The 25285-nt window shown below is 43.7% G+C and overlaps 1 protein-coding gene across 4 annotated transcripts in view; it reads left to right on the top strand.

The window, feature by feature from the left end:
• Positions 1-25285, top strand: part of LOC147710072 (butyrophilin subfamily 1 member A1-like) — a 386132-nt gene that overhangs the window by 181001 nt on the left and 179846 nt on the right. The window contains exons 5-7 of one of the 4 annotated variants that reach the window (XM_086920773.1): positions 15768-15788; positions 18891-18911; positions 21371-21391. In XM_086920773.1, the coding sequence (XP_086776899.1) occupies positions 15768-15788; positions 18891-18911; positions 21371-21391 (63 nt within the window). The remainder of the gene's footprint in view (positions 1-15767; positions 15789-18890; positions 18912-21370; positions 21392-25285) is intronic. The other 3 variants (XM_086920775.1, XM_086920776.1, XM_086920777.1) reach the window with 3 other exon arrangements.

Genomic DNA, 25285 nt, shown 5'->3' with positions numbered 1-25285 from the left:
TAAATACAAACGGGGTATTTAAAATTCAATTACAGACTTTCAGTGCTTCCAGCGCATAGCGCTATATGCAGTAATACAAAGCGGGGTTTTAAAATACAATTTATAAGCGTTCAGTGCTCCCAGCGCGTAGCGCTATGTGCAGGACGGGAATCAGGCATGCAACATTCCTGAACTTTGCATTAAACCAGTCTTGTCTGAAAAGTCTAATCATAGCATCCCTGTCTATATTGGTGTCTCCTTGATACATTCTAGCCATGGGTGCAAGCATACAGTGTGGCATTACTGGTCTGCCATCTAAATAGACCAACACACCATCTTCTGCCCTTCTTTGACAACCTACTTTTACCCACTCCTCCTCTTCCTTTATCTCCACTTCATCTCTTGTAGATCTTTTACCTCCTCCCATGTTCCAAATCCTGAGAGTAGCATAAGTTGGCAGCTGAGTCCACATGTTTCAATGTTCTTGTTTAATGCTATTGTATGCTTAGCACAGTGCTGGGCAACCTGGTCAGCATATTGCTTACCTGCTGTCACATAGTCATCTCCTGACTGGTGAGCAGCACACTTGACCACTGCCACTTCTTTTGCCAATTGGATTGCCTCAATCAATTCTTTTACAAAATGTCCATTTTAAATGGGGGATCCTGAAGAAGTCATGAAATCCCTCTGCATCCAGAGCCGGCCAAAGCTGTGCACATCCCCGTAACCATACTGACTGTCAGTGTTAATGGTTACTTTCCAAATTTTCCTGATTTTACATGCTTTAATTAAAGCTATCAATTTGGCTACATGTGCAGAATTGACTCCTGGTAAATAGGATGCTTCGACTATTCCAGCCATTGTACACACAGCATTAGCAGCACTCAATCCTCCTTCTTCATGGCACATACACAACCTATCTACATAGAACTCATGTTCGGCATCTTTCAAGGGTTCTTCCTGTATGTCTGGAGGGGGTTTGGTATTGAGTTCTGTCACGTCGAGACATTCATGTTCAACTTCATCTTTCACCTCTTCTTGGTATGAATCTGGCAACAAGGTAGCTGGGTTAAGAACAGTACAGCTTACTCGGGTCACGTTTTCAGCCCCTAATATACTTATTTCGTACTTTGTTAATCGACTAGGGGAAAGATACTGAGTTTGAGTTCTTGTTAAAAGAATCACACTTTTACAGGGTGTCCCATCACAATTGATTTGCTTTGTTCCAGACTAATGCACATTGTGGCTACAGCTTTTAGACAACCTGGCAATTCAGATGCGACAGGGTCTAGAGTAGCAGAAAAATATGCCACAGGAGGTTTGCATTAGACCATGACTCTGAGTTAGGACTGTTAGTGCACAATTATCCCTCTCGTAGCAGAATAATGCAAATTCTTTTGAATAATCTGGCATACCCAGGGCAGGTGCTTCACACAAACAGTTTCGCACTTTCACAAAAGCTCCCATGCTTTCATCATTCCACTGTATTGGGTCTTTTGCTCTCTTCTTGGTCATCTGTATCAAGGGTTTTGCCAGTAATAAAAACCCCACAATCCCCTGCCTGCAATATTCTACGACTCCAAGAAACATCCTTATTTCTTTTTGGGCTTGTGGCAATTGCATTTGTCATATTTTTTTTTTCTTTCAGCGGTCACTCTCCTAAGTCCTCGTTCTATTTGATGTCCCAAATATTTGACCACTATTCAGCAAAACTGTAGTTTCTCTGGGGACACTTTATGTCCCCCCTCAGCCAGGTGATTTAGCAAGGCAATGGAGTCAGTAACACAGTCTTCTCGTGTATTCGATGCGATCAATAGATCATCAATATATTGCACCAGGACTGAATGTCTGGGCAAAATTAGAGATTCAAGACATCTTTTCAGAATTTGGCTCAAAATTGAAAGAATTTCAGTATACCCTTGAGGCACATGATTCCACACGTAAACACGCTCCTCAAATTTGAACGAAAATAAAAACTGACAGGATGCAATGGAATGGAGAAAAATGCACCATTAATCAATTACAGTAAATGGTATCTGGTACAGAAACACAGCTGGGTTGGGCACTACAGGGCAATATGGCACAACAATCCTGTTGATCTTTCGCAGATCCTGAATCACCCTATATTTCCTGTTAGGTTTCCTAGTGCCAATTATGAGTGAGTTACAAGGACTGCTCATTATCTCTTTCAAAATTCCTTGCTCAACCAATCGATCAATTTCTGCTGCAACTCCTACTTTAATTTCCCGACTCATTTTGTATTGTCCAGTATTTGGATAAATGGCACCTTCTTTCACAGTCACTCTCACAGGATCTACATTTGCCATTATTCCGAATTCTCTTCCTGTAAAATCCCATACTTCAGGATTTACGGTTGCTTTGACCTCATCTTGTAACTCATCTTTTGTCATCAGGGATTACATTTCATCTACCTCTGTTCCTTGTTTGGTTAACATGAATTTGTAGACTCCGTCTTCATCTGGGGTCTGAATTGCAACACCGCCCGGCGTGCAGAATATCGTGCAATTAATTTTGCACAGTAAACCTCTTCCTAGTAAATTTACAGGACTGGAGTCACATACTACTTTCTTTAAAATTACCAATTCGTACCTCCATTGGTTTTGTGATAGGGGTCCTTATTTGTTTATTAGAAACGCCTACTACTTGGATTGTTTCTCCCGAGAGGGAGTAGAAAGAGTAGCACCAATATCCAACAAGAAGGTAATGTCATTTCCTTCTACTTTACCCTCGATATGTGGACCTGACTGATCTACCGGTAGGGATGCACCAAGAACACCCTCCCCTTCCTCCCCCCTCAGGCACCGTCATTGGGTGTCACCTACAAAATATGAATCCTGCAAAAGAAACTGTGATGTTACAATAATTTTCTTACCACTTCCTTCTTGAAATCTGGCGTCCACACTGTACCTGGCTTGACTCACAAAATTTGGCATAGTGGCAGTTGGCAATTGGCTCTGTAGATTTACAACCTGCTGCAGTTGACTCATTATCACCTAATTTTGCGTTTGTTGATTTAAATTTTGATTTGGGCCATTATTAGTCTGTATGTTTTTACACTCGTGTTTCCAATGCCCCAATTTTCCGCACCCGTGTCAGGGGAACTTTTTCTTTGCCTCTTCTCTGCTCAATCGCCCTCTTGGTTTACCCCCATTAATTTCACCTTGGCCTTGCCCCTTTCCTTGGTTTCCTGCCTGAATATTTTACTGGAGTTTTTGCTATTCTGCTAATTTGACTTGGGCCCACATTACCTCTTCTTCTAAAGTCTTTAGTCTGTTATCAATTTTATCTCTGCAGTACTTTGCGTACTTGAGGATCTCTTCTATGTGTTTTGATTGTCAGCACAGCCTGTGCTGCTTAATCATTTGAGATGTAGCCAACCTTAACCCAGACACAAACCGGTACACAAAATGTTTCATGTTCTGGTCTCCAATACTCTCAAAACCACTGTACTGTTTGAACACCTGTAAAAGGCGCTCATAGTAGGCATGTACGGACTCGTCTTTTTTTTCTGGGTTGTTCTGTCTATTTTTATCCAATCAGTTACTTTTGGGGGAATTTTCCCTTTCAGGAAAATGATCACCTGGTGATATTTTTTTATTACTTCTTCTGACGGTGCTCCTGTCTTTTCATCCCTTGGGTACTCATCATTGGACCAATCTATGGTAATGTTACATTCTGTCCACAAATCAGCAGGTACCACTTTATCGAATAGACCATGCAGGTCTTGGAGTAACACCTTTAAAACCTTCACAAACCTTTCGACTTGTACCATTCCACAGGTTTTTCCCTCAACTTTGGAAAAACATTTGCAAAAGACAAAATATCCTGTTGGGTCCATGGGACATGTACATACCCTCCTCCTGGTACCTCTCTCATTGTACACAGTCTCTCAACCTTTTCTGTTTCTCTCATCATATATTCAGATGTCGTTCGATTTCCCTGTGCCTCTTCCTTTTTCTATGTCCACCTAGTTTTCTATCTGTCTAAATCTCCCCATTTTTGCAATAAAGACAATAATTCTTTAATCTGTAACTTTCTTCCCAAATCTTTATCAGAAAATTCTGCTCTATAGGATTTCTGCAACACTTTAGATCTCCCTATTTTAATTCCCATTTCAGAGGCCAAATTTGTAAATTTTTCATGAAATATTTTTGTATTGAACTAAAATTCATAACCTTCCTCTGCTACCAAGAAAACTGATCCAGCGGTTTACCAGCTTGGATTACTTACAAACCATATACTCACCTGGGCCCATAAACATTCATACAAATAAGCTAATAATTTACGGCTGGGATCGACTTTGATACTCCTGCGTGATGTATTTACCTTTACCAATTCTTACCAGCCCTATCTCATTTGGGTATCATTTTCCTCTGGTCAATAGATCTAATTAGTAGTAGAAGAGGTAGAAATAACATTAAATTTATCCTTCAAATGACCAGAGACTCAAGGGAGTTTTAAAAGTTTATCTGATCAATAATGTTGTGAGTCAAACATCAAATACATGTTAATACACCATTTTCATCAGGAAGTAAATCAAATTAGCTCAATATCAGTCACAGTTAGAATTCTTGTGATGACAGTACCTGAAGAGGGAGAAACAGAGAGCAGTACAAGGACATACTACACAGAATTATTGTTACCTAGAATGGTGTGAGGTCCAACCCCTGGCCAAGGAGCTGGATAAGGACCCCAGGACAAGTCAGGAGCCAAAGGATCAGGACAGGTTCAGGACAAGATAGATGACCTCTTCTAGATGCAACGGCAGCGTCACACCCCTCTCTGGCACTACTCTCCTTGATTCTCTTCCGCAGGCCCTTTCTTGTATGTGCCTCTTCGATTTTCTTCCGCCATCCCCTTCTAGATGATTGGATTCTTCGATCAGCTTACGGGAAGTATCTCGGCATGCTCTTGTAGGGGCTGTGTAATCTGCAGCATCACCTTCATCTGTGTTTCCAACTAACTAAACTACCACTGTTATACTTTTCTATGTGTATGTTCCACCCCCAAATGTTTCAATATCGTGAAAACCCCTAATTCTGATTGGGCCTGGCAAGGGAAGAGGTCATCACACCATACTAAATGTAATGCTCTCTCTTTAGTCCTTTGTTTAATATTCCCGCCCCTTAATTCACTTTCGCAAGCGTCCTTTCTGCATTTCACATTTTATGATCAATACATTTTATGCAAATGGTGTATTTCTCCTTCCCCTCTCTGGTCAAGAGGTAATGCTCCTAGGAGATTCTTGCTTGCGCGAACTTTGCTGAGTTTTAACAGTGTCATCATAGTTCAGGGCGGGTTTGGATATGCATGCGCATAAGTTAGGTGGGGTAGGAATTTCAGTCACCCTCCAAGGCCCAAATAGAGCTAATAATAAAGTCAGAAAAAGACATGTTAAAATACAAAAATAAATGAGTTCACTGTATACCACTTATCTCTACTCTAATCCCATTTAATTTATATATCTTCCGCATTAGCAATTTAGTAAAACTTTCAAGGTTTAGTTCAAGCATAGCGTGTGCATTAACATGTGAGTTTCAAGCAGCCATTTTGAGAGCTATTTCGCAGCTGCAAAGATTTTCCCCCAAGCATAGAAAGTGTCATACTAAGTAGAAGCAGTAGACGCATGCGCAGTAAGAATCCTGCATTTTTAGCGGCCATTTTAGTGACAGTTGGGTTACTGGTTAGTAATACACATAGTCAAGCTTCCCCTAGATACTGTATAATGTGTGTAATACAATATTAGTATTAACAAACAGGTTGATTATAGTGTTACACGTTATTTGAGAGGATTGCATCCAAGCAAGTCTCTTTTATACAAGACCTTGCTCCATCAATACTAACTTAATTAGAAACTGTTATGTTGCATTTTTATTGGCCAAGGTTTGTGTGAGTCTTTTATGACCATATCTATGAGATCACGAATATCTGAAATTCATCTATTGGCTTTCAAAACAAAAGTAATGCCGGATTTCAGCACAAACCTCCATTGGAAGTCTTAGTGGGGAGAAGTGGCCTTCATCTGGTCACTGTTCATGTTCCAGACTTGCACAAGCTGCTAGACTGTGAAAGGAAATAGCTAACTTGCTATTCCATAACAAACACGTTGTGTGAACCATCTTAAAAACTCAAGAAGAGACTCTCTATTTACTGCTCAAGCAAATTTAGCATATGACCTCAAAAATGCAAGAGGGAGTTAGGATGATTAGTGTTGTAATATTCCTTGCTGTAGGATTTACCTAGAGTGATATGTTACACTTGGTATGCCCCCTTTCCCCCCCCTCCCTTTCCCCTGCGAGTGGTTAGCCCCTACTTTGGAATGTTGGTGAGGAGTTCACCTTAGAATGTTGGAGTGAGGCAGTGTTGGTACTGAGGATCAGAGTTGAAATAAACTGCTCTTTCTTCCATTTTTGTGTCAGCGGTTTCTTAACATTTTGGCCACGCTGCTGTGCTGGGGGCAGCTTCTGATCCTCCCCCTGTTTCTCCTGTACCAACTGAGGTGATACCATCCAGCCAATTAATAAATACATCGTAACCGCTGTTGGATTTTCTTGGAGCCAGCGGTAACCCTTTGAAGATTGAGTTTGTTCCTTCTTGTGGGCTGCCTCCTTATAGTTTTGCCGCCTCATGACTTTTATTTTGGTAGCTGCTTAATTCAAGTGGTGGTCCGTTTTCATCCCTGCATGCAGAGTGATTCTTGGCAGAAACTCCTTAACTTAATAATAATTCTATGACGCATTGTTTGAGTGCACGTTGTGCCTTTGAGTGTGTTCTGCCTCTTTCACTTGTCACATTTACGGAAGTGCGCTCGGTGAGTGGTTCATGCCACTAGAGGCTGTGTTCCTCTTTTGGTTCTGCTCGCCTGAGGCGCAGTCCGAGAAGTGGAGAAGTGTGGTTCAATGATTAGAGTGGCAGACCCTGATGCAGAGGTCAAGCCCGGGACCAGGGTTCAATTCCCCGCCTCGGCGGGTCTTGGGCTCAAAATTCCACGGACCTGATAATTCTCGCCTCGGTGCATATTCCAATCATGGAGTCCCACTCTGCAACTCTGGGCAATAGCTTGCTTAATCTCCACAATGGCCCCCACAACGCTAGGGATGCCTGGCCTCCACCTTGGGGGTGCCCAGGAGTGGACGCCTCACAAGGAAAGCCAGGATGGGTTCCACAGCGGTATTCGTACAAGCGCCTTGAAACCCTTGCGGGTGAGTAGTGCTCTATACAAGTATCAATTTAATTTACATTTAGTTCGACAACAATTTAGTGCCATTGCCCTTCTATTGGAACAACGCAGCTGCTCCGATCTGTGGATTCCTATGCGGTCCTGTTCGCCTGAGGCTAAGCCCTGCTCAGCTGCCCTGTCAACTTGACTGTGTTGACGTCTCGATTCTCCGTCATTGTTCGCTCTCCGTGAACATTTTGAGGAGAGTGTGGGACAGTTGTGTTTCTTCAGCTACAAGTGGCTCAGGGACCGTTTTGGGTGCTATTTCTCTCCACATCGTTTTCTGAGGAAAAAAAAAATATATATATTATTTGGTGGTGTGTTTCAGCAGTCTGGAGTGCGGAGGTGCAGTTCCTCACATCCTCCACAGACGTCTCACCGAGAGGGAAAAGTCTAACCTCTGGGCGTCAGCATCACACAACAAAGTCACCACCAATCTAGCACAAACTAAATACTGGCTACTCCACAAAACATACTGGACCCCTTCCCGCCTAGCGACAATAGGGAAACGTGACAGCGACGTGTGTTGGAACTGTAACAAACAAAAAGGGGACCTGGCACACTTAATCTTCAACTGCCCTAAGGTCAAACGATTCTGGATTAGAATAAACGACTTTATAAACAACGCTCTAGGTCTATCACTACAGCTAGATTTCCACGGTTGGCCACGGCCTTCATGGCACCGTCAATCCAATCCAAAGAAGACAGAGTTCTGACTGACCTCCTACTCACAGCAGCAGTTAAGACGGTCCTAAATAACTGGAAAGACACAGGTAAAGCATCCTTCAGGAGTTGGTTCAACTGGATCACCTTCCTACGGGGGCCGACACCTTAACCTCAAACCAAACACCAAACACCCGCACAAGGGGCGAAATGTGGCTCTCCCTAGATAACTACCTGTCCACACACAAGCCCCCATAGGCGGCCATCCAAGGGGTACAGCACCCCCACATACATCGTAGGGGCACAGCCTGGCCGACCCAATCGACACTTGAACCAGGTGTTCCTCCCGTACTCTCAATTTTCTTTTCCCACTTTCCTTTCCTCTCCTCGTCACCTGGGGGTACATACACGAGCCGCTCACAACGACACACACCAAGTATACGAATGTCGCATGCATGCTCTAATAAGAGGCCGTATGTTACCCAACCGGCATATAATGTGATCAAGTTTTTTTTTTTTTCCTCAGGCGATCCACACTGTACTCCTGTATACTGTATTCTGTATATACAAACTTCTTCCTCAATAAAATTCACTTGAAATAAAAAAAATAAAAAAAAAGAGAAGGCGCACTTGATTCATTATTGTTTGGTGCCCTCTAGTGGTACTTTTCCATAGCAACTCTGTGATTTTTCAGCGGTGGAAGCCTTACTTTTATTTTTTTTCTCTCTCTTCAGTATTCTCAATGGCGTCATTTGCAATGTCTCAGCCTCCCCCATTTTTTAAGTGAAGAGGGGAACCTCTCATTCGTGGAATAGATGGATCAAATTGTTTGAATCATATCTAATTGCTATTGGGCGGGATAGATTTTCTTCAGTGCGCAAACAACATATTTTATTACACAATCTAGGAAAACAAGCTAGAGAAATCTGCGATGATTTACCTGACACTATCACAGTGGGTGAGGGAGGGAGTTAGGATGCCCATGGTGAACTCAACGTGACGTATACCAAATTACTCTTAAAAAATTTGAAGCTCAAGTTGGAAAAAAAATAAATATAGTTTTGGAACGTCATAATTTCTTCTCCAGATCGCAAGGAAGAAATGAAAAAGTAGCAAATTACATTGCTGTACTGAGAGGTTTGGCAGCTACTTGTGATTTTGGACCTATTACTGAATTACTTATAAGAGATCAATTAGTGCGGTGCACAAGTGACAAGAAAATTCAAGAGAAGTTATTAGCGGATGCACCTTAATTGAAGCAGGCTATTGACATCGCAAAGGGTATAGAGCATACAGCGTTTTGTATGAATGAAATGAAGGATGCTATGGAAGTTAAACAAGTGAGTGATAATGAGGTACTAAAGGTGGTCGCAAAGGAAGATAGAAATAAAACACCTTCTTCTGTAAAATTCAAAACAAAAGGTAGATCATAGACAAAAGAATGTTGTGTCAAACCGTAAATGTTTTCGTTGTGGTGATCCTAAACATTTGGCTAATGATATAAGATGTCCAGCGAGGAGAGTGGTGTGTAGGAAATGCAACAAACGTGGACATTTTTCAAAAGTGTGTCATGACATGAAAGGTAATGTATCTCACATGGTGCATGGTGAGGACATACCCAATGCAGACATTATTTTCCATGTTGAGAACCTTCAGAATGTATCTAACATGAAGTATCCTGAGTGTAATATTTTTCTTGATGACATGCAGTACAAGGTTTATGCAGACTCCAGTTCCCCATATATTTTAATCAATGAAGCCACATTTAAGGCCAACTCATGAAACAAAGTATATGAGATGTTGACCCCAGATATTAACCAAGGTGGATATAACCATGACCCTATACCACTAGTGGGTATGCTTGTTATGCAAATTAACTTTAAAGACAGAGTTACTGTGTTTAAAATTTACATCACTAAACATGGATCGAACTTACTTGGATGGAGGCATCAAAAGGATCTTGGCATAACATTAGATCCTAATGCCTCTGAACCGGTGTATCTGGTGGAAAGAGATTGAATTGGGAAAGAAGTTTATGATGAGTTTCCTGAGGTGTTCTCTGATGAATTAGGCTTATTAAAAAGCTTTTTGCACAAAATCAAATTGAAGAAACAGTATAAACCCTCTGTTCACAAAGCCATATCTATTCCTTTATCCATAACAGATCCCCTCAAGAAAGAATTAGAGAAATTGGAGTCAATTGGGGTAATTGAAAAGATTGGCAGCTCGTAGTGGTTAGCTCCCATAGTAGTAGCATCCAAGGAAGGGGGTAGAGGTATTCGTTTATGTGTGGACCTGAGAGATTTAAATTCCAACATCTGGGTGGATAGACATCCCCTTCTTAGAATCAACAAAATGCTCAGTATCATACAGGGTGCTAAATTCATCAGTGTCCTTGACCTCTCCGCAGCTTACCACCAAGTTGCCCTCTACCCGGAGTCCAAAGCTTTGACTTCATTTATAACACCTTTTGGGGCATACCAATTCAATAGAATGCCGTTTGGGTTGGCATCAGCTGCGGCTGTGTAATTCAACAGATCATGCAACATATTTTAGGAGATCTTAACAAAGTGTTGTGTTTCCAGGACGACATTTTAATCTATGGAGAGTCAGAAAGAGAACACAACAAGATTCTCAGGGATGTTTTAAACAAGCTAAGTAAAGCAGGTTAAACCATGCACAAAGACAATTGTAAGATAGGGGTGAAATCAGTAAAATATCTAGGACACACTATATCTGAAGAAGGCATTAGACCTAAAACCAGTTTGGTAGAATCTGTGAAATTAGCCCCCCCTCCTACTAACAAGGAAGAACTTAAATCGTTTCTTGGCCTTGTAGAGTATATGTCGAAGTTTGAGGAGAATTTTGCGGGGCATGTACACTCCTTAAGAGACATATTAAAAAAAGTGTATTCCTTTATCTGGAGTTCTCAGTGTCAAGATGATTTTTACTACATCAAACAAGCCATTTCAAAAGCTCCCACGTTAGGCATGTTTGACCCCAACGCCAAAACTTCTCTAACCACTGACGCCAGCAAAAAGGGACTTGGTGCGTCCCTTACCCAAACTATTGATGGCAGTGAAAGAATAATTGCATTGGCGTCTAGAGCCTTAAAAGAACCTGAATATAATTACTCTACAATAGAGAAAGAAGCACTTGTGTGCTACTGGGCAATAAACCGCTTCAAATTTTTCTTGTGGGGTATTCCTTTTATTTTGCGCACGGACCACAAACCCTTACTCCCCATTTTCTCTACAAAGAGCATAGAAAGAGCCACTCCACGCATCTCCAAATGGGTCTTAGCATTTCAAGGTTTTAACTATTCCATGTGTTTTGTAGCGGGTGAGAAAAACACTATAGCGGATTGTTTATCCAGACTCCCCATTTCTGATGATAGTTTCCAATGTAATCCTCCGGATGAAACTATTTTAGCCATTGATTGTCCTGCTAATAACCATGAAGAATGGGAGAAAGGTATACAGGAAGACTCTGTTCTAAAAGAACTTAAAAATTTGATTTGTAATGGATGGCCTGATCCATCAATGGGATTACGGAGAGGTTGAATTCCTTGTGGGTGGTAAGAGATGAACTATCCATAATTGGTGATCATGTACATAGAGGGAATAAAAGTCTGCCACCTGCAAACATAAGAGAACGCATTATGTTGATTGCACATGAAGGGCACCCAGGTAGAAGTATGACCCAAAGCAAGATTAGACAGTATTATTGGTTCCCCAATATGGATAGTAATGTTGAAAACACTGTGAAAGATTGCATAACCTGTGGAGCTAGTGACAAATTCAAAGTGGTACGTAAAGCACCCTTGCTTCCTGTATCTGCTCCATCCAAAACCTTGTGTATCAGGGATTCCGTTCTCCTACAGAACTGTGCATAGAGATCTAGAACCTCAGTATCCAAAATCCCCTTACCGAGCTAGCTACAGTGTCTCATTGGTCATAACAAACTCCCAATGACTTAGACAAACCAGAACATGAACTTAGGTTACCTCAGGTATCGGGAAACACATGAACACGCTTTCGCTCTTTAATCATTTCAAACCAGAACTTGGAGTAAATGAGGACACGTGCATATTTGAAATATTTATTAATCAATGCAATGTTCTCAAACGCAGTATCTTGTATAATACTAACAAACAGATTATAAGAATCAAAGTTATCAGCATAGTCAATCAATCAATCAATCAGTGACACTTATAAAGCGCGCTACATACCCGTAGGGTCTCAAGGCGCTGGGGGGGGGGGGGGGTGCCGCTACTGCTCGAACAGCCAGGTCTTCAACTTCTTCCTGAAGGAGAGGTGGTCTTGGGTCAGGCGCAGGTCGGTCGGGAGGGAGTTCCAGGTCTTGGCGGCCAAGTAGGAGAAGGACCTTCCTCCTGTAGTCGCCCTTCGGATGCGGGGGACGGCGGCGAGGGCGTGGTTGGCTGATCGGAGGTGGCGTTTGGGAGCGTAGAAGTTGACTCGGCTGTTGAGGTAGCTCGGGCCTTGGTCGTGTAGGGCTTTGTGTGCGTGGGTGAGGAGGCGGAAGGTGATTCTTTTGTTGACGGGGAGCCAGTGAAGGTCTCTCAGATGTCCGGAGATGTGGCTTGTTCGTGGGATGTCGAGGATGAGTCTGGCTGAGGCGTTCTGGATCCGCTGGAGTCTCTTCTGGAGCTTGGCGGTGGTACCGGCGTAGAGGGCGTTGCCGTAGTCCAGTCGGCTGGTGACGAGGGCCTGGGTGACGGTCTTCCTGGTCTCGGTGGGGATCCACCAGAAGATCTTCCGTAGCATGCGTAGGATGTTGAAGCACGCCGAGGAGACGTTGTTGACTTGCCTGGTCATGGAGAGGGAGGAGTCCAGGATGAAGCCCAGGTTGCGTGCATGGTCTGTCGGTTTGGGTGCGGTGCCCAGGGCGGGGGTCCACCAGGAGTCGTCCCAGGCGGAGGGAGAGGAGCCCAGGATGAGGACCTCCGTCTTGTCCGAGTTCAGTTTCAGGCGGCTGGTCGTCATCCACTCGGCTACCTCTTTCATCCCTTCGTGCAGGTTACTAGTCCATAGTAAGCAAACGGTGATAGCATATTATAATGCTGAAATGAATAGGAATTAACAACACCTATTTCTCACCTCCCTATTTAGCATATTATATTATATTTATGAAGGTCTCTTTTGGGTTTTAGCAGGGCGGGCCCATACCTCTAAATGTCAGGAGGAGAGGATCACATCATCTGCCACCAGCTCTCTGCATGCGAAGCATCATCAAGTGTTTTCTTGCATTCCCTGTAACTCTATCTTAAACCGGCTTAGAGCCCAATGTTGGCAGCAACTGTATTTATGTTATGTCTAATGTGGTGCGAAGATCAGACCTCCCAGCAACCTTGTATCGAGTTATTCTTAGAGGGTTCAGCACTCACTGTTCAGACAGTGTACCAAGCAAAACTGATATCAGAGTAATAACATATTATTCTCAAATAAATCACATTGCTCTTCTAGGTTGAAAGCTTCAACAACAAGTATGTGTCGTGTGCAAACTGAAGCCGAAGGAAAAATGGTGTTTAAACATGTAATAAGCTCATGCTAACTTAACACAGTATATGTAAAGAAGTATCTATATGACACTTGGGACAAGTTAGGGTTAGACATCATTGGTACTCTAAACTTCCTAGGACTCTCTAAGAAATTCATATTTGTTCTTGTGGACTACCAATCCCATTGGATTTCCACTAAAACGGTTTCTTCTATCACCACATCTGCTTTGATTGAATTCTTAAAAGACATTTTCTTGAAAGAGGGAATACCCAGTTCCCTAGTTATCGACAATGGGGTTTAATTTACATCTGACACTTTGACACAGTTTTCATCTAATTTGGCCATATCACATATAAGAACTCCTCTTTATTGTCCTAAGGCTAATGGGCTGGTTGAGAGAGTAAATAGAATGTTAAAGAACACCATTCAATTAGCTGTTACTGCACATGAACCTATTGATGATGCTATAAGGAAGCCTTTATGGTTGTACGATTCTTCTCCCAATGCAGTCACTGGAGTTTCTCCCTTTTTGTCCCTCAAGGGGAGGAATCCAGGGACCAAACGTAACCCCAATTGGCTCAATGGGGGTAGTTCTGTCTGGGTGGATAGAGAATCAATTTTGGATAAAATTGGTCTCCATCAATCCAGTTACAAAACAAGATATGATCAGAAGTGGGGTACTAGGAATAGGCAATGGTGTGTAGGTCAGTGGATAGTGGTCAAGAGACCTCAAGTAGGTTGTGCAAGATTTTCATCATTTTCCAAACCTCAAAGGATTCAACGAGTAAATAATAATTTGGTTGTTTTGGAGGATGGTAGCACATGGAGCATGAACAATATATGTTGCTGCCCCAGTGTATGTATTCCCTTGTCTGCAAGAAGAGATAACCAAGAAGACATGCTTACCAAGAACCCACTGACTAGAGAGACCAGGTCATTCTTTCCTCCACGATGGCAAGAGGACTTTGTGATGTAATGACCATGCACAGAATATTCTGATGTTCCTCTTCTGTTGTAAATACTGTGTATAGAATATTTCACTTGTTCCATTTTTTCCCTACAGAAAGAGGTGTGTTGTAATCTTCCTCGCTCTGGGATTTACCTATAGTGATATGTTACACGTGGTATGCCCCCTTTTCCCTTTCCCCCCTCCCTTTCCCCTGCCCGTGGTTTGCCCCTACCTTGGAATGTTGGTGAGGAGTTCACCTTAGAATGTTGGAGTGAGGCAGTGTTGGTACTGAGGATCAGAGTTGAAATTGCTCTTTCTTTCACTTCTGTGTCAGCGGTTTCTTAACAATAAGGACTTAACATCGAATTTTTCCCTGCTGTTTCATATCACCATGACAGTATATACTACATTTATTTTTACAGTCTGTGTTGTTAACCTTCAGAGTTTAGGTATTGAGTTATAAGTTTAAAATAAATATTTTTAAACACATGTCCTGTTTCTTAGTGGTTTTGAGTGTATTACTCATCAAAGAAAGACGGGTTAGAGTTCGACTGTATCCCTGAAAATATCAGATATTGCAATGATTTGTCACTCCCTCGTTTCGAGAATGGCCTAATTAGAAACCCCAATAGGATTTCTTCCTTTCAATATTAGATAATGCTGCTGTGTTTATTAGCTACACCGGATACATAATAGCTGAGGATTTACATTTTAATCCTGACTTTAATTTTAGCAAGATTTCTTTTCCGTTCAAGTAAGCATAATAACATCTTAGTGTAGGATTCGTACAAGGGTAGGTGGCTGAACAGCATCCATTTCATTTTCTTCATTGACAAGCATCTGAAATATTCCTGGATTTCACAACAGACACATGTAAGCAATATAGGCTTGGGCCACAAGTTATACCTTATTGCTGCCGATGTGGGTGGACATAAGCATTACCTATGGTTTCAGCATATATAAGAAACAAATAGAAGAATGAGGCAGAGACAGATCGATGATAAAGGGATGGTCCCATGGTTATGATTTAAAGTATTAATATGTGGCATTATTTAAAAATATATTTTCTGCATCACATTATGAAGGCATCATGTAAGCTAAATGTGCATACAGACACAAAGGTTTTACACAGCCTCTAAAATGGTGCACATGGTTGTAGGTCTTGTATTTTTCAAAATGCAGATTTATCTGTTCTGGTCAATCCTGACTGTTGAATGCTCATTGTGGTGGGCATTTTCAATGTCACCATTTTCAACATCATGCCAGTAATGTTTGTGAATAGTTTGAATTGTGAGAATTTCACATGACCACAGTTGCCATAAGCATAGAATAACTCTTGAAAGTTTGCGTTTTACATTATTAACAATGGAGTCTTTAATCTGTACAAGTAACACATTTGTCTTCCCTTTTTCAGACACTCTTCAGAAGGAAAAAGGTATGTGAAATTTCATTGAAACAAGGGTGAGGATAAGGACACATCTACTTAAGTTAGAATACGTATGTTAAACAACTTGTCTGTATATTGTTAGTTCCTGTCGTGGATCATTTGCTTTTGTTGAAGTTGTGAACTATATTTTGCTCCACAGGGACCATTAGCTGAAATCTGTTTCCTTTATGCAAAACCATAAGTCCCCTACACAGTAAGCAAAGCAAGTCCCACTCTGCACTGCAGCACTAAACACCAAGACACACACCAAGGGATTTTACTGAATTTAGACTCTTTGACTCCATCTTAAATATATTCATAAATTACATTTTCAAGTTGGAAAATCATTTGTTTGCTATTTGAGCAGACATATCTAAGAAAATATTTTCCAATTGATAGTACATCTAAAGAAAGAATTTCCAAATTAAATAGTTTTGAGGTTTACATCATGACCATTTTGTTTATAACATAACTTTGAAGCCTTTTTATAATCTACATTGAATGTATTACTATTTTACAAACCCCCTAACTACCATAGTGACAGACAACTTTAAGTCATATACTTCAACAAACCATGCCCATAATTGAAGGGCTATCGAAAAGTATAATAATCGTAAATGTGATAGGTCAGTTTCAAACATAGAAACTATTTATTATGACTATATGAACAGAAATATCTTATGTTTATCAAATTTTCAGATGTTTTGCAAAACAAAATTAGAATATTGAGAAAATCCTCAGAGATAGATAATGCTACTCTTTCTGAGTTCTATTTGTTTGTCTAGTTCCACCAGTGGGCAATGTAGAAATGAATTTCACATCCTCAAAGCAAGATTAAATTAGTCTTCTCTATAGCTTCTCAGATAGATGATTTATATAAAGCAAGAGGAAAGTTTCTAAATTGAGCTATAATAGATGGATCATATGGAAAAGCAAATTAAATGATTTTCCCCTGCCTTGGTAGTTGCAAAATCCATCTCCTATTATTTGCAGACAACACCCTCCTGATCTCAAAGACCCTAGTGGACTACAACGTTTGGTGAATACATCAATAAATCTAAATACTTTTGCACTGAACAGTGGGCTTGTAATAAACCATTCTAAGACCAAGTTTATGGCCATTACCCCTCACAAAACATTTAGGGGTTTGATAATGCTGGAGGGGTCGACCCCTGGATAGGATATGTGAGTTTGACTCTTTGGAGGTTAGGTTAAAGAGATTTATGGTGTGGGCACCACATGTTGAGAAGAGCAGCCTAAATTTAACTCCGCACTCGGCTGCAATTTTAAGACACTATTGGATATTCTGGACCAGGTGTATTTCTCCTGTACTCTAGGTATCCAGAGTTTTTTTTATATCTTTTTTATTTGCATTTATACATATAGTGGGAAGATAACCAGCACAGTTACTGAAGTATAGCAAGAGCACGTTCACTACAGCATGTTTGGATTACAGCTAGGATAATAAGGATAATATTTCAGGTGCATCCTGCAAGGCAATCTTAGGTTTTAAGCTCAGTATCGCATACACATACAGTAATATAGGCGGCAAGAATTCCTGGCGGATACAAGCATCTTCGTAACAGTCAATAGTTATTAACTCCGATTCAGTGAGGAGTTGGTGAGCATCTATTTTTGTATCTTGTCGTCCATATACATATGGTTGTTGTCTACCTTACCATCTCTGCAGTATACACTCAATCAGTGCTAGGCTGATAAAAGACGCCATTCAAAAAAAGATAAACCATACAAAACAAAACAAACTTTGGATAGGATATGTGAGTTTGACTCTTTGAAGGTTAGGTTAACCAGATTTATGGTGTGGGCACCACATGTTGAGAAGAGCAGCCTAAATTTAACTCCACACTCGGCTGCAATTTTAAGACATTATTGGATATCCCGGACCAGGTGTCCAGAGTTAAAGCCGAGGGCAGTGCCCTGTAGGGGGCTGAAGTATGGGGCACTTGGAATCTGACTAAACTTGAGGTAGAGGAGAATACATTCAGAGAGCACTGACTAACCTCCCGTATAATACTCCGCTAATACAATTAAGACGAGATCGGGACCTCAATTCAATGACATATGAGGCCTAATTGAGGCTGTTACATTATTGGAGAAGGTTGAAACACTATGCAGATCTTGATGACCATCTTGGACCCTTGGAGGAGCTATTATCACTGGACAGTCATGGTAGAATTAAGTGGTTATCTTATGTCCAAATGTTGCTAGTACACATCGGTTTAGGGGGCCCATGGGCCTACTCAGCATCCCCGACCTATCTATTCAAGACTACACCTAAGGATGCATTCTGGTACCATGTAAATTCCAGTATGTGTCCAAAGGGTTGCTTAGTACTCTTTTTTTTATTTTAAACTTGAATTTGAATTTGAACCTTTCTTGGATATTATTAACCCATTAGCTGCAAAGTCCCTTACCTTACATTCCTCCAGGGAACTTTACCATTAATGTCTTTATTATCAAAGTGGAACCATCTAAATTCAATAAGTAGTGTATGGCCAGTTTGCTAACAGCTAGAGGAGTCACTAGTTAACATTATTTTATTCTGTTCTGGTTATACCTGGCCAAGAAAAACATGGATCATCCCTTTTTGGAAGCAATTTGGATGCCGTCTACCAGAGGTTACCACACGGTTCCTCTGTACAGTATCCTCTCAGTTAGTTACTTTGCGGTATCCAAGTACCTTCCTTGGAGCAGGTCCATCAGATACAGGGTGCTGGAGTTATTGGCTTTCACATTATGCTTTGTCTTTGTCTTAGCCTCCCTGTACCTATGTATTTGTTATATGATGCTTAGCATCGGTGTCCTTTATTTGTTGTATTTTAACTATATATATTTTTAAATGCCAATTGTAACTAATTATAAAGTATTTTATTTATTACAATTTAAAGGTACACTTCCATGGATCATTTAAATTTTGTAATGGCATGACAAAGCGCCGTGTTGTAAATTGAGTTTGTGTATCTCTAGTTTTACATATGTACTGTTATGTACTTTTATGGTTTAAAACTCTGAATAAAGTATTTGATGATTAAATATTTGACACATCTGAAAACAAAATTAAATTCGTTTTCTCTACATTTTCTCTTATAGGTTATTTAATTAAAGAAAGAGGTAAGTTTATAAATTGAGCAATCATAAATGGATCGTATATAAAAGTAAATCTGAAAGAAACATGTTAGTTATAGATTCCTTACCTTAGATTTACCCCCAGGTGTCAGACTGGATCCGGAAAGTTTTTTCGTCAGCAGTACCCCTGCGTGTCGAAAGGTGGCGTCGGCCAGCTCTGTGATTGTCATTGGCATCGTGGTTGCCGGGATGACGTTGCGTCAGCTACTTAGACGCCGACCTCGCGAGCCAACATCAGTTCTTTCTTTTTCTGCGCTAGCCAGCGCAGATCAGGGAAGAGTGGTACCACTAGTACATTTTTTACTAATCTTTTTGCGACTTTTGTCGACTTCTTTTTCGAGTCGTATGACACCTGTTGTACGAGGGATGCCCAGTGTCTAGCAATGCAGTTCCTGTAAGCTACTGATGTCAGTGACGGATCCGCACAGCATGTGTCTTTTTTGCCTGGAGCATGACCATGACCCCTAGTTGTGCTCTGACTGCCGACCCATGGCCCGACGACTTTGCGGGAGCGGTCCCATAAGTTACTCGAGGCTGGGCAGCTGGCTCCATGCCGCTCAAGGTCCTGGTCCCGTGGGAGGTCGAGGGACCGGTCGCGGAGTCATCATCATCACTCCTCGTCGATGTCTTTGCACTCAGGGCTCAGGTAAGTCGAAGCACAGGAAGAAGTTGAAGAAGCACCATCGCTCTTCGACTTCCTCTCAACCGTCGGCTGGTGCAGCGCACGGTGCGGGTGGTGCCACTCCCAATGCTACGCATGTGGAAGCTCCATGGTCGACTCTGGGCTTCCCTCCCTTTCTGGGATCGAGCTCGACCCCTGCCCAGCTTCGTCAGTTCTATGAATCGATGCACGCCATTTTTGGGCGGCCCAATTCCGCCAGCGCTCTGTTGTGCCAGACGGAGCGGGGTGGGGCCATAGATCTTTGACGCCAGCGCCTCCGGCCCCGGCACCACAGGGCATCCTTGGATCCAGACCTGGTCTGGATCGGCGCCAGTAGTCCTTGTGACACCTCCTCCGGTGCTGGCTTCACTACACCACATCCATAGCCGGCACCAGCTGGACCCCCTGCTGGCATTGACCCCAACCTCATCCCGGACATAGACACGGAACCAGACCGGCATCGCCCGATGCCAGATCTGGCACTGATGGGTAATTTTGCCTCTGTGTTCAGCCCTGGCCCTTATCAGCCATTTTGGCAGCCAGGGGAGGATGGTGAGGACTGGGAGGGTTATGGTGTCCCTTTATCTGACCAGAACTTGGATGAACAGGACTGGAGAGAGGAACTGGGGGGAGCCAATGGTCTAGATATATCCTCAGACATTGGCATATTGTCTCCTCCTACCGTGGCTACAGAGGAGCGTCTTACCCAGTGGTGTCGCATAGGGTGGCCGAGGCCCTAACTCTTCAACTTCCTATGGTGGCAGTCAGGAATAAAGTCAGGATTGAAACACTATGCAGATCTTGATGACTATCGTGGACCCTTGGAGGAGCTATTATCACTGGACCATCATGGTAAAATTAAGTGGTTATCTTATGTCCAAATGTTGCTAGTACACATCGGTTTAGGGGGCCCATGGGCCTACTCAGCATCCCCGACCTATCTGTTTAAGACTACACCTGAGGATGCATTCTGGTACCATGTAAATTCCTGAAAATTCCAGAATGTGTCCAAAGGGGTGCTTAGTACTCTTTTTTTAATTTTAAACTTGATTTTCAATTTGAACCCTTCTTGGATATTAATAACCCATAAGCTGCAAAGTCCCTTACCTTAATGTCCTCCAGGGAACTTTACCATTAATGTCTTTATTATCAAAGTGGAACCATTTATATTCAATAAGTACTGTATGTCCAGTTTGCCAACAGCTAGAGGAGTCACTAGTTAACAATATTTTATTCTGTTCTGGTTATACCTGGCCAAGAAAAACATGGATCATCCCTTTTTGGAAGCAATTTGGATGCCGTCTACTGGAGGTTACCACACGGTTCCTCTGTACAGTATCCTCTCAGTTAGTTGCTTTGCGGTATCCAAGTACCTTCCTTGGAGCAGGTCCATCAGATACAAGATTCTGGAGTTATTGGCTTTCGCATTATGCTTTCTCTTTGTCTCAGTCTCCCAGTACCTATGTATTTGTTGTATGACGCTTAGCATCGGTGTCCTTTATTTGTTGTATTTTAACTATATATCTTTTTAAATGCCAATTGTAACTAATTATAAAGTATTTTATTTATAACAATTTAAAGGTACACTTCCATTGATCATTTAAATTTTGTAATGGCATGACTCAGCACCGTGTTGTGAATTGAGTTTGTGTATCTTTAGTTTTACATATGTACTGTAATGTACTCTTATGGTTGAAAACTCTGAATAAAGTATTTGATGATGAAATATTTTACAAATCTGAAAACAAAATTAAATTAGTTTTCTCTACATTTTCTCTTATAGGTGATTTAATTGAAGAAAGAGGTAAGTTTATAAATTGAGCAATCATAAATGGATCTTATATAAAAGTAAACCTGAAAGAAACATGTTAGTTATAGATTCCTTACCTTAGAATTACCCCCAGGCATCAAACTGGATCCGGAAAGTTTTTCGTCAGCAGTACATCTGCGCATCGAAAGATGGCATCGGTCAGCTCTGCGATCGTCATTGGCATCGTGGTTGCCGGGATGACGTCACGGCAGCTACTTAGACGCCGCCCTCGTGAGCTGACATCAGTTCTTTCTTTTTCTGCGCTAGCCAGTGCAGATCAGGGAAGAGCGGTTCCTCTAGTACATTTTTTACTAATCTTTTTGAGACTTTTGTGGACTTCTTTTTCGAGTCGTATGACACCTGGTGTACGAGAGATGCCCAGCAATGCAATTCCTGGAAGCGACTGATGTCGGTGACGGATCTGCACCACATGTGTCTTTTTTGCCTGGAGGACGACTATGACCCCAAGTCGTGCTCTGACTGCCGGCCCATGGCCCGAAGACTTTGCGGGAGCGATCCCGTAAGTTACTCGAGGCTGGGCAGCTGGCTCCATGCCGCTCAAGGTCTCGGTCCCGTTGGAGGTCGAGGGACCGGTCGCGGAGTCATCAACATCACTCATCGTCGAAGTCTTCGCACTCGGGCTCAGGTAAGTCGAAGCACAGGAAGAAGTCGAAGAAGCGCCAACGCTCTTCGACTTCCTCTCAGCCGTCGGCTGGTGCAGCCCAGGGTGTTGGTGGTGCCACTCCCAAGGCTCCGCATGTGGAACCTCCATGGTCGACTCCGGGCTTCCCTCCCTTTCTGGGATCGAGCTCGACCCCTGCCCAACTTCGTCAGTTCTATGAATCAATGCACGCCATTTTTGGGCACCCCGATTCCGCCGGTGCTCCGTTGTGCCACAAGGAGCCGGGTGGGGCCATAGACCTTCGATGCCTGCCGCTCCGGCCCCGGCACCACAGGGCCCCCTTGGATCCAGACCTGGTCTGGATCGGCACCAGTAGACCTTTTGACACCTCCTGTGGTGCTGGCTTCACTGCACCATGTCCATAGCCAGCACCAGCTGGACCCCCTGCCGGCAGTGGCCCCAACCTCATCCCTGACATGGACACGGAGCCAGATATGCATCGCATGATGCCAGATCTGGCACTGATGGGTAATTTTGTCTCTGTGTTAACCCCTGGCCCTTATCAGCCATTTTGGCAGCCAGGGGAGGATGATGAGGACTGGGAGGGTTATGGTGTCCCTTTATCTGACCAGATCGTGGATGAACAGGACTGGAGAGAGTAACTGGGGGAGCCAATGGTCTAGATACATCCCTAGACCTTGGCATGTTTTCTCCTCCTATCGTGGCTACAGAGGAGCGTCTTACCCAGTGGTGTTCCATAGGACGGCCGAGGCCCTAACCCTTGAACTTCTTATGGTGGCATTCAGGACTTACCCTCTGACAGAGGTGCTTCAGCCGTCAGCGAGCTCTTCAGAGTCCCTACAGCTGTTTAATGATGCCCTCACCAACATCCTTTTGAGCACCTGGTCCTGGCCCAACACAGGGGCTCCTGTGGATAGGATTGCTTGCCAAACGCCATCACCCGGCTCCAGGCGAACCCAATTTCCTCTGCCAACATCCCACCGTGAGAGCTTGGGGGTCCAAGCCTCAACTTCCAAAGGTGCATTCCCTAACGCACCACCTGATAGGGAATCCAAGAAGCTGGATCAGCTTGGGAAGAAGATAATTTCTCCCTCCAGCTTAGGACTGTAGTCCACAAACACTGCATGATTGTTGGGCTATTATTCCCACTCTGTGTGGGATACAGTGGTTCAGGTGCTGCCCAGTATCCCCAGGAGGCCCGGGCCGTACTCAGCGTACTGAGTCAGAGGGGAGAGAAGCAGCAAAGTTTATGTTTCGCTGTGGACTGGACACTGCTGATTTACTGGGTAGGACCATTTCAACGTCGGTGGTGCTTCGCCGTCACACCTGGTTGATAGCGACTGGCTTTTCAGGGGATGTCCAGAACTCTCTCATGGACACGCCCTTTGATGGCCATCGCCTGTTTGGCAACAAAGCAGACAGTGCACTAAAGCGTTTGAACCTCTCCACCACATGTCGCGCAGAGTCAGCTTTTCACGCCCTTCGTGGGTACGGAAGCGTGCCCCAACACGTCCCATTTCCAGCCACAGGCCGGCACAAGCTGTTCCGCCCCAGCGTGGCCAGGGACTTGGGAACAACCAACGTGGTTCTGGGGGCCAGCGGGCGGGCCAGTCTACCACTTCCCCCCTGCAGCAGCCTTCAAGCCCTCCTAGTCTGACCTTTCAAGCCCATCAGATGCCAGTGGGCGGCAGGATCCACCATCACCTCCCCCACTGGTGCACCTTAAAGTTGGACAGGCCGGTTTTGCAGATAGTCTGAAGGGGCTACTCCCTCCCCTTCGAGACCACCCCTCCAGCCATGCCACCCCAGTACCATTGCATGTCAGGGGATCATCTGGCACTTCTCCAATAGGAAGTTGCGGCTCACTTGGCCAAGGGAGCCATTAAGCGCGTTCCTGCCCCAAAAGTAGGGTGTGGTTGTTATTCCCACTACTTTCTGGTGTCCAAGAAGGACAAGGGCCTGCGTCCTATCTTGGATCTCAGGAATGTCAACAGCTTCCTACAGAAGGAGAAGTTCAAAATGTTGACCCTTCGCTCAGGTCCTGTCTGCCCTCAACCGTGAAGACTGGATGGTAGCGTTGGACTTGCAGGACGCTTACTTTCACATCCCTGTCCTGCCGGCCACTGGCGCTACCTACGGTTCAAGGTAGGCCAAAAGCATTTAAAGTTTACTGTGCTCCCCTTTTGCCTTACTAGTGTCCCTCGGGTGTTCATAAAAGTGATGGTGGTTGTAGGAGAGTAGGGTCTGCAATCCTATGATCACCCAGATTTTTTGCTTTTGTTTCACTGGTTTACGACTTTCTCTGGCTGTGGGCCTGCCAATCAGACCCACAGCCTGGCTGTTCTCTCTCTAAATTACGATATGTGCCCTAGGTGCATTTACCAATTGGTACTGGGCCACCTTATCAGACCCTGTAACCCAGGGCATAGGTGTACCCAGGGCCGCCAGGGGCTGCAGCATGTATTATGCCACCCCTGGCTGGCCTCCTAAATCTGACACAACTGGCTGCATGACAGCTGGGGCAAAGTCGTGTAATCACCCTTTGCTTTAGATATAGTAGCCCTATATCTAACCCTCCAATGGACACCCGAGTTCCTATCAGTCACTCCTATGGCAGGCCTTGACAATCCTGAAGGCAGAGTGCATGGGCTCGTGTGAACTAAGCTCTGGCCCGAGCCGAGCCCGGTTGCAGCTTGCGGAATCAAGACCCAATGGCTGTTCCATGATAACGCGTACCATATCGGTAACTTCGGTGTCGCGTTATCAAGACATGTCGAGTAAGGTGTCATACGAATCGGGATGCTGCTCTCTCACCAACTCTGGCGACGAGGTTAGCATTCCGCCCTTCTAGAGGGGCACGACATGTACGTAACTGTGAACCCCGGTTAAAGTTAACGAAAGCCTCAGCTCCACAAAATGGATGCTGCCACCACAGACTCGAGTCTGACCTCCTGCTGCTGGGAGTCCTTCCAGCGAGGAGCACTTGGACAAAGGGTTTCCTGTCAAGGGCGGTGTTCGCACCGTCCCAGACAGGGTTTGTGTATTCTGGGTAGGTAGGGCTTTTGCGAGAAGGTGACTGCGGAGTGGCACCCCGGTGCGCACTACGCATCTGCCGGTTAGAACCAGTTCCAGGGGCGACAGCCCTGGCCTGGGGAAAGTCCGGCAGGGGAGAGGGGTGTAACTACCCCCCTTCCTGGTCCCACCCTTAGGGCAGGACCTAGTCATGTACCCACCCCTTTCTTTAG

The sequence above is a fragment of the Lissotriton vulgaris genome, chromosome 5 (assembly GCF_964263255.1).
Source record: "Lissotriton vulgaris chromosome 5, aLisVul1.2, whole genome shotgun sequence".
In the NCBI taxonomy this organism is placed as follows: Eukaryota; Metazoa; Chordata; class Amphibia; order Caudata; family Salamandridae; genus Lissotriton; species Lissotriton vulgaris.
Note: the sequence above shows the minus strand (reverse complement) of the source record. Positions and strands in the feature narration are given on the sequence as shown.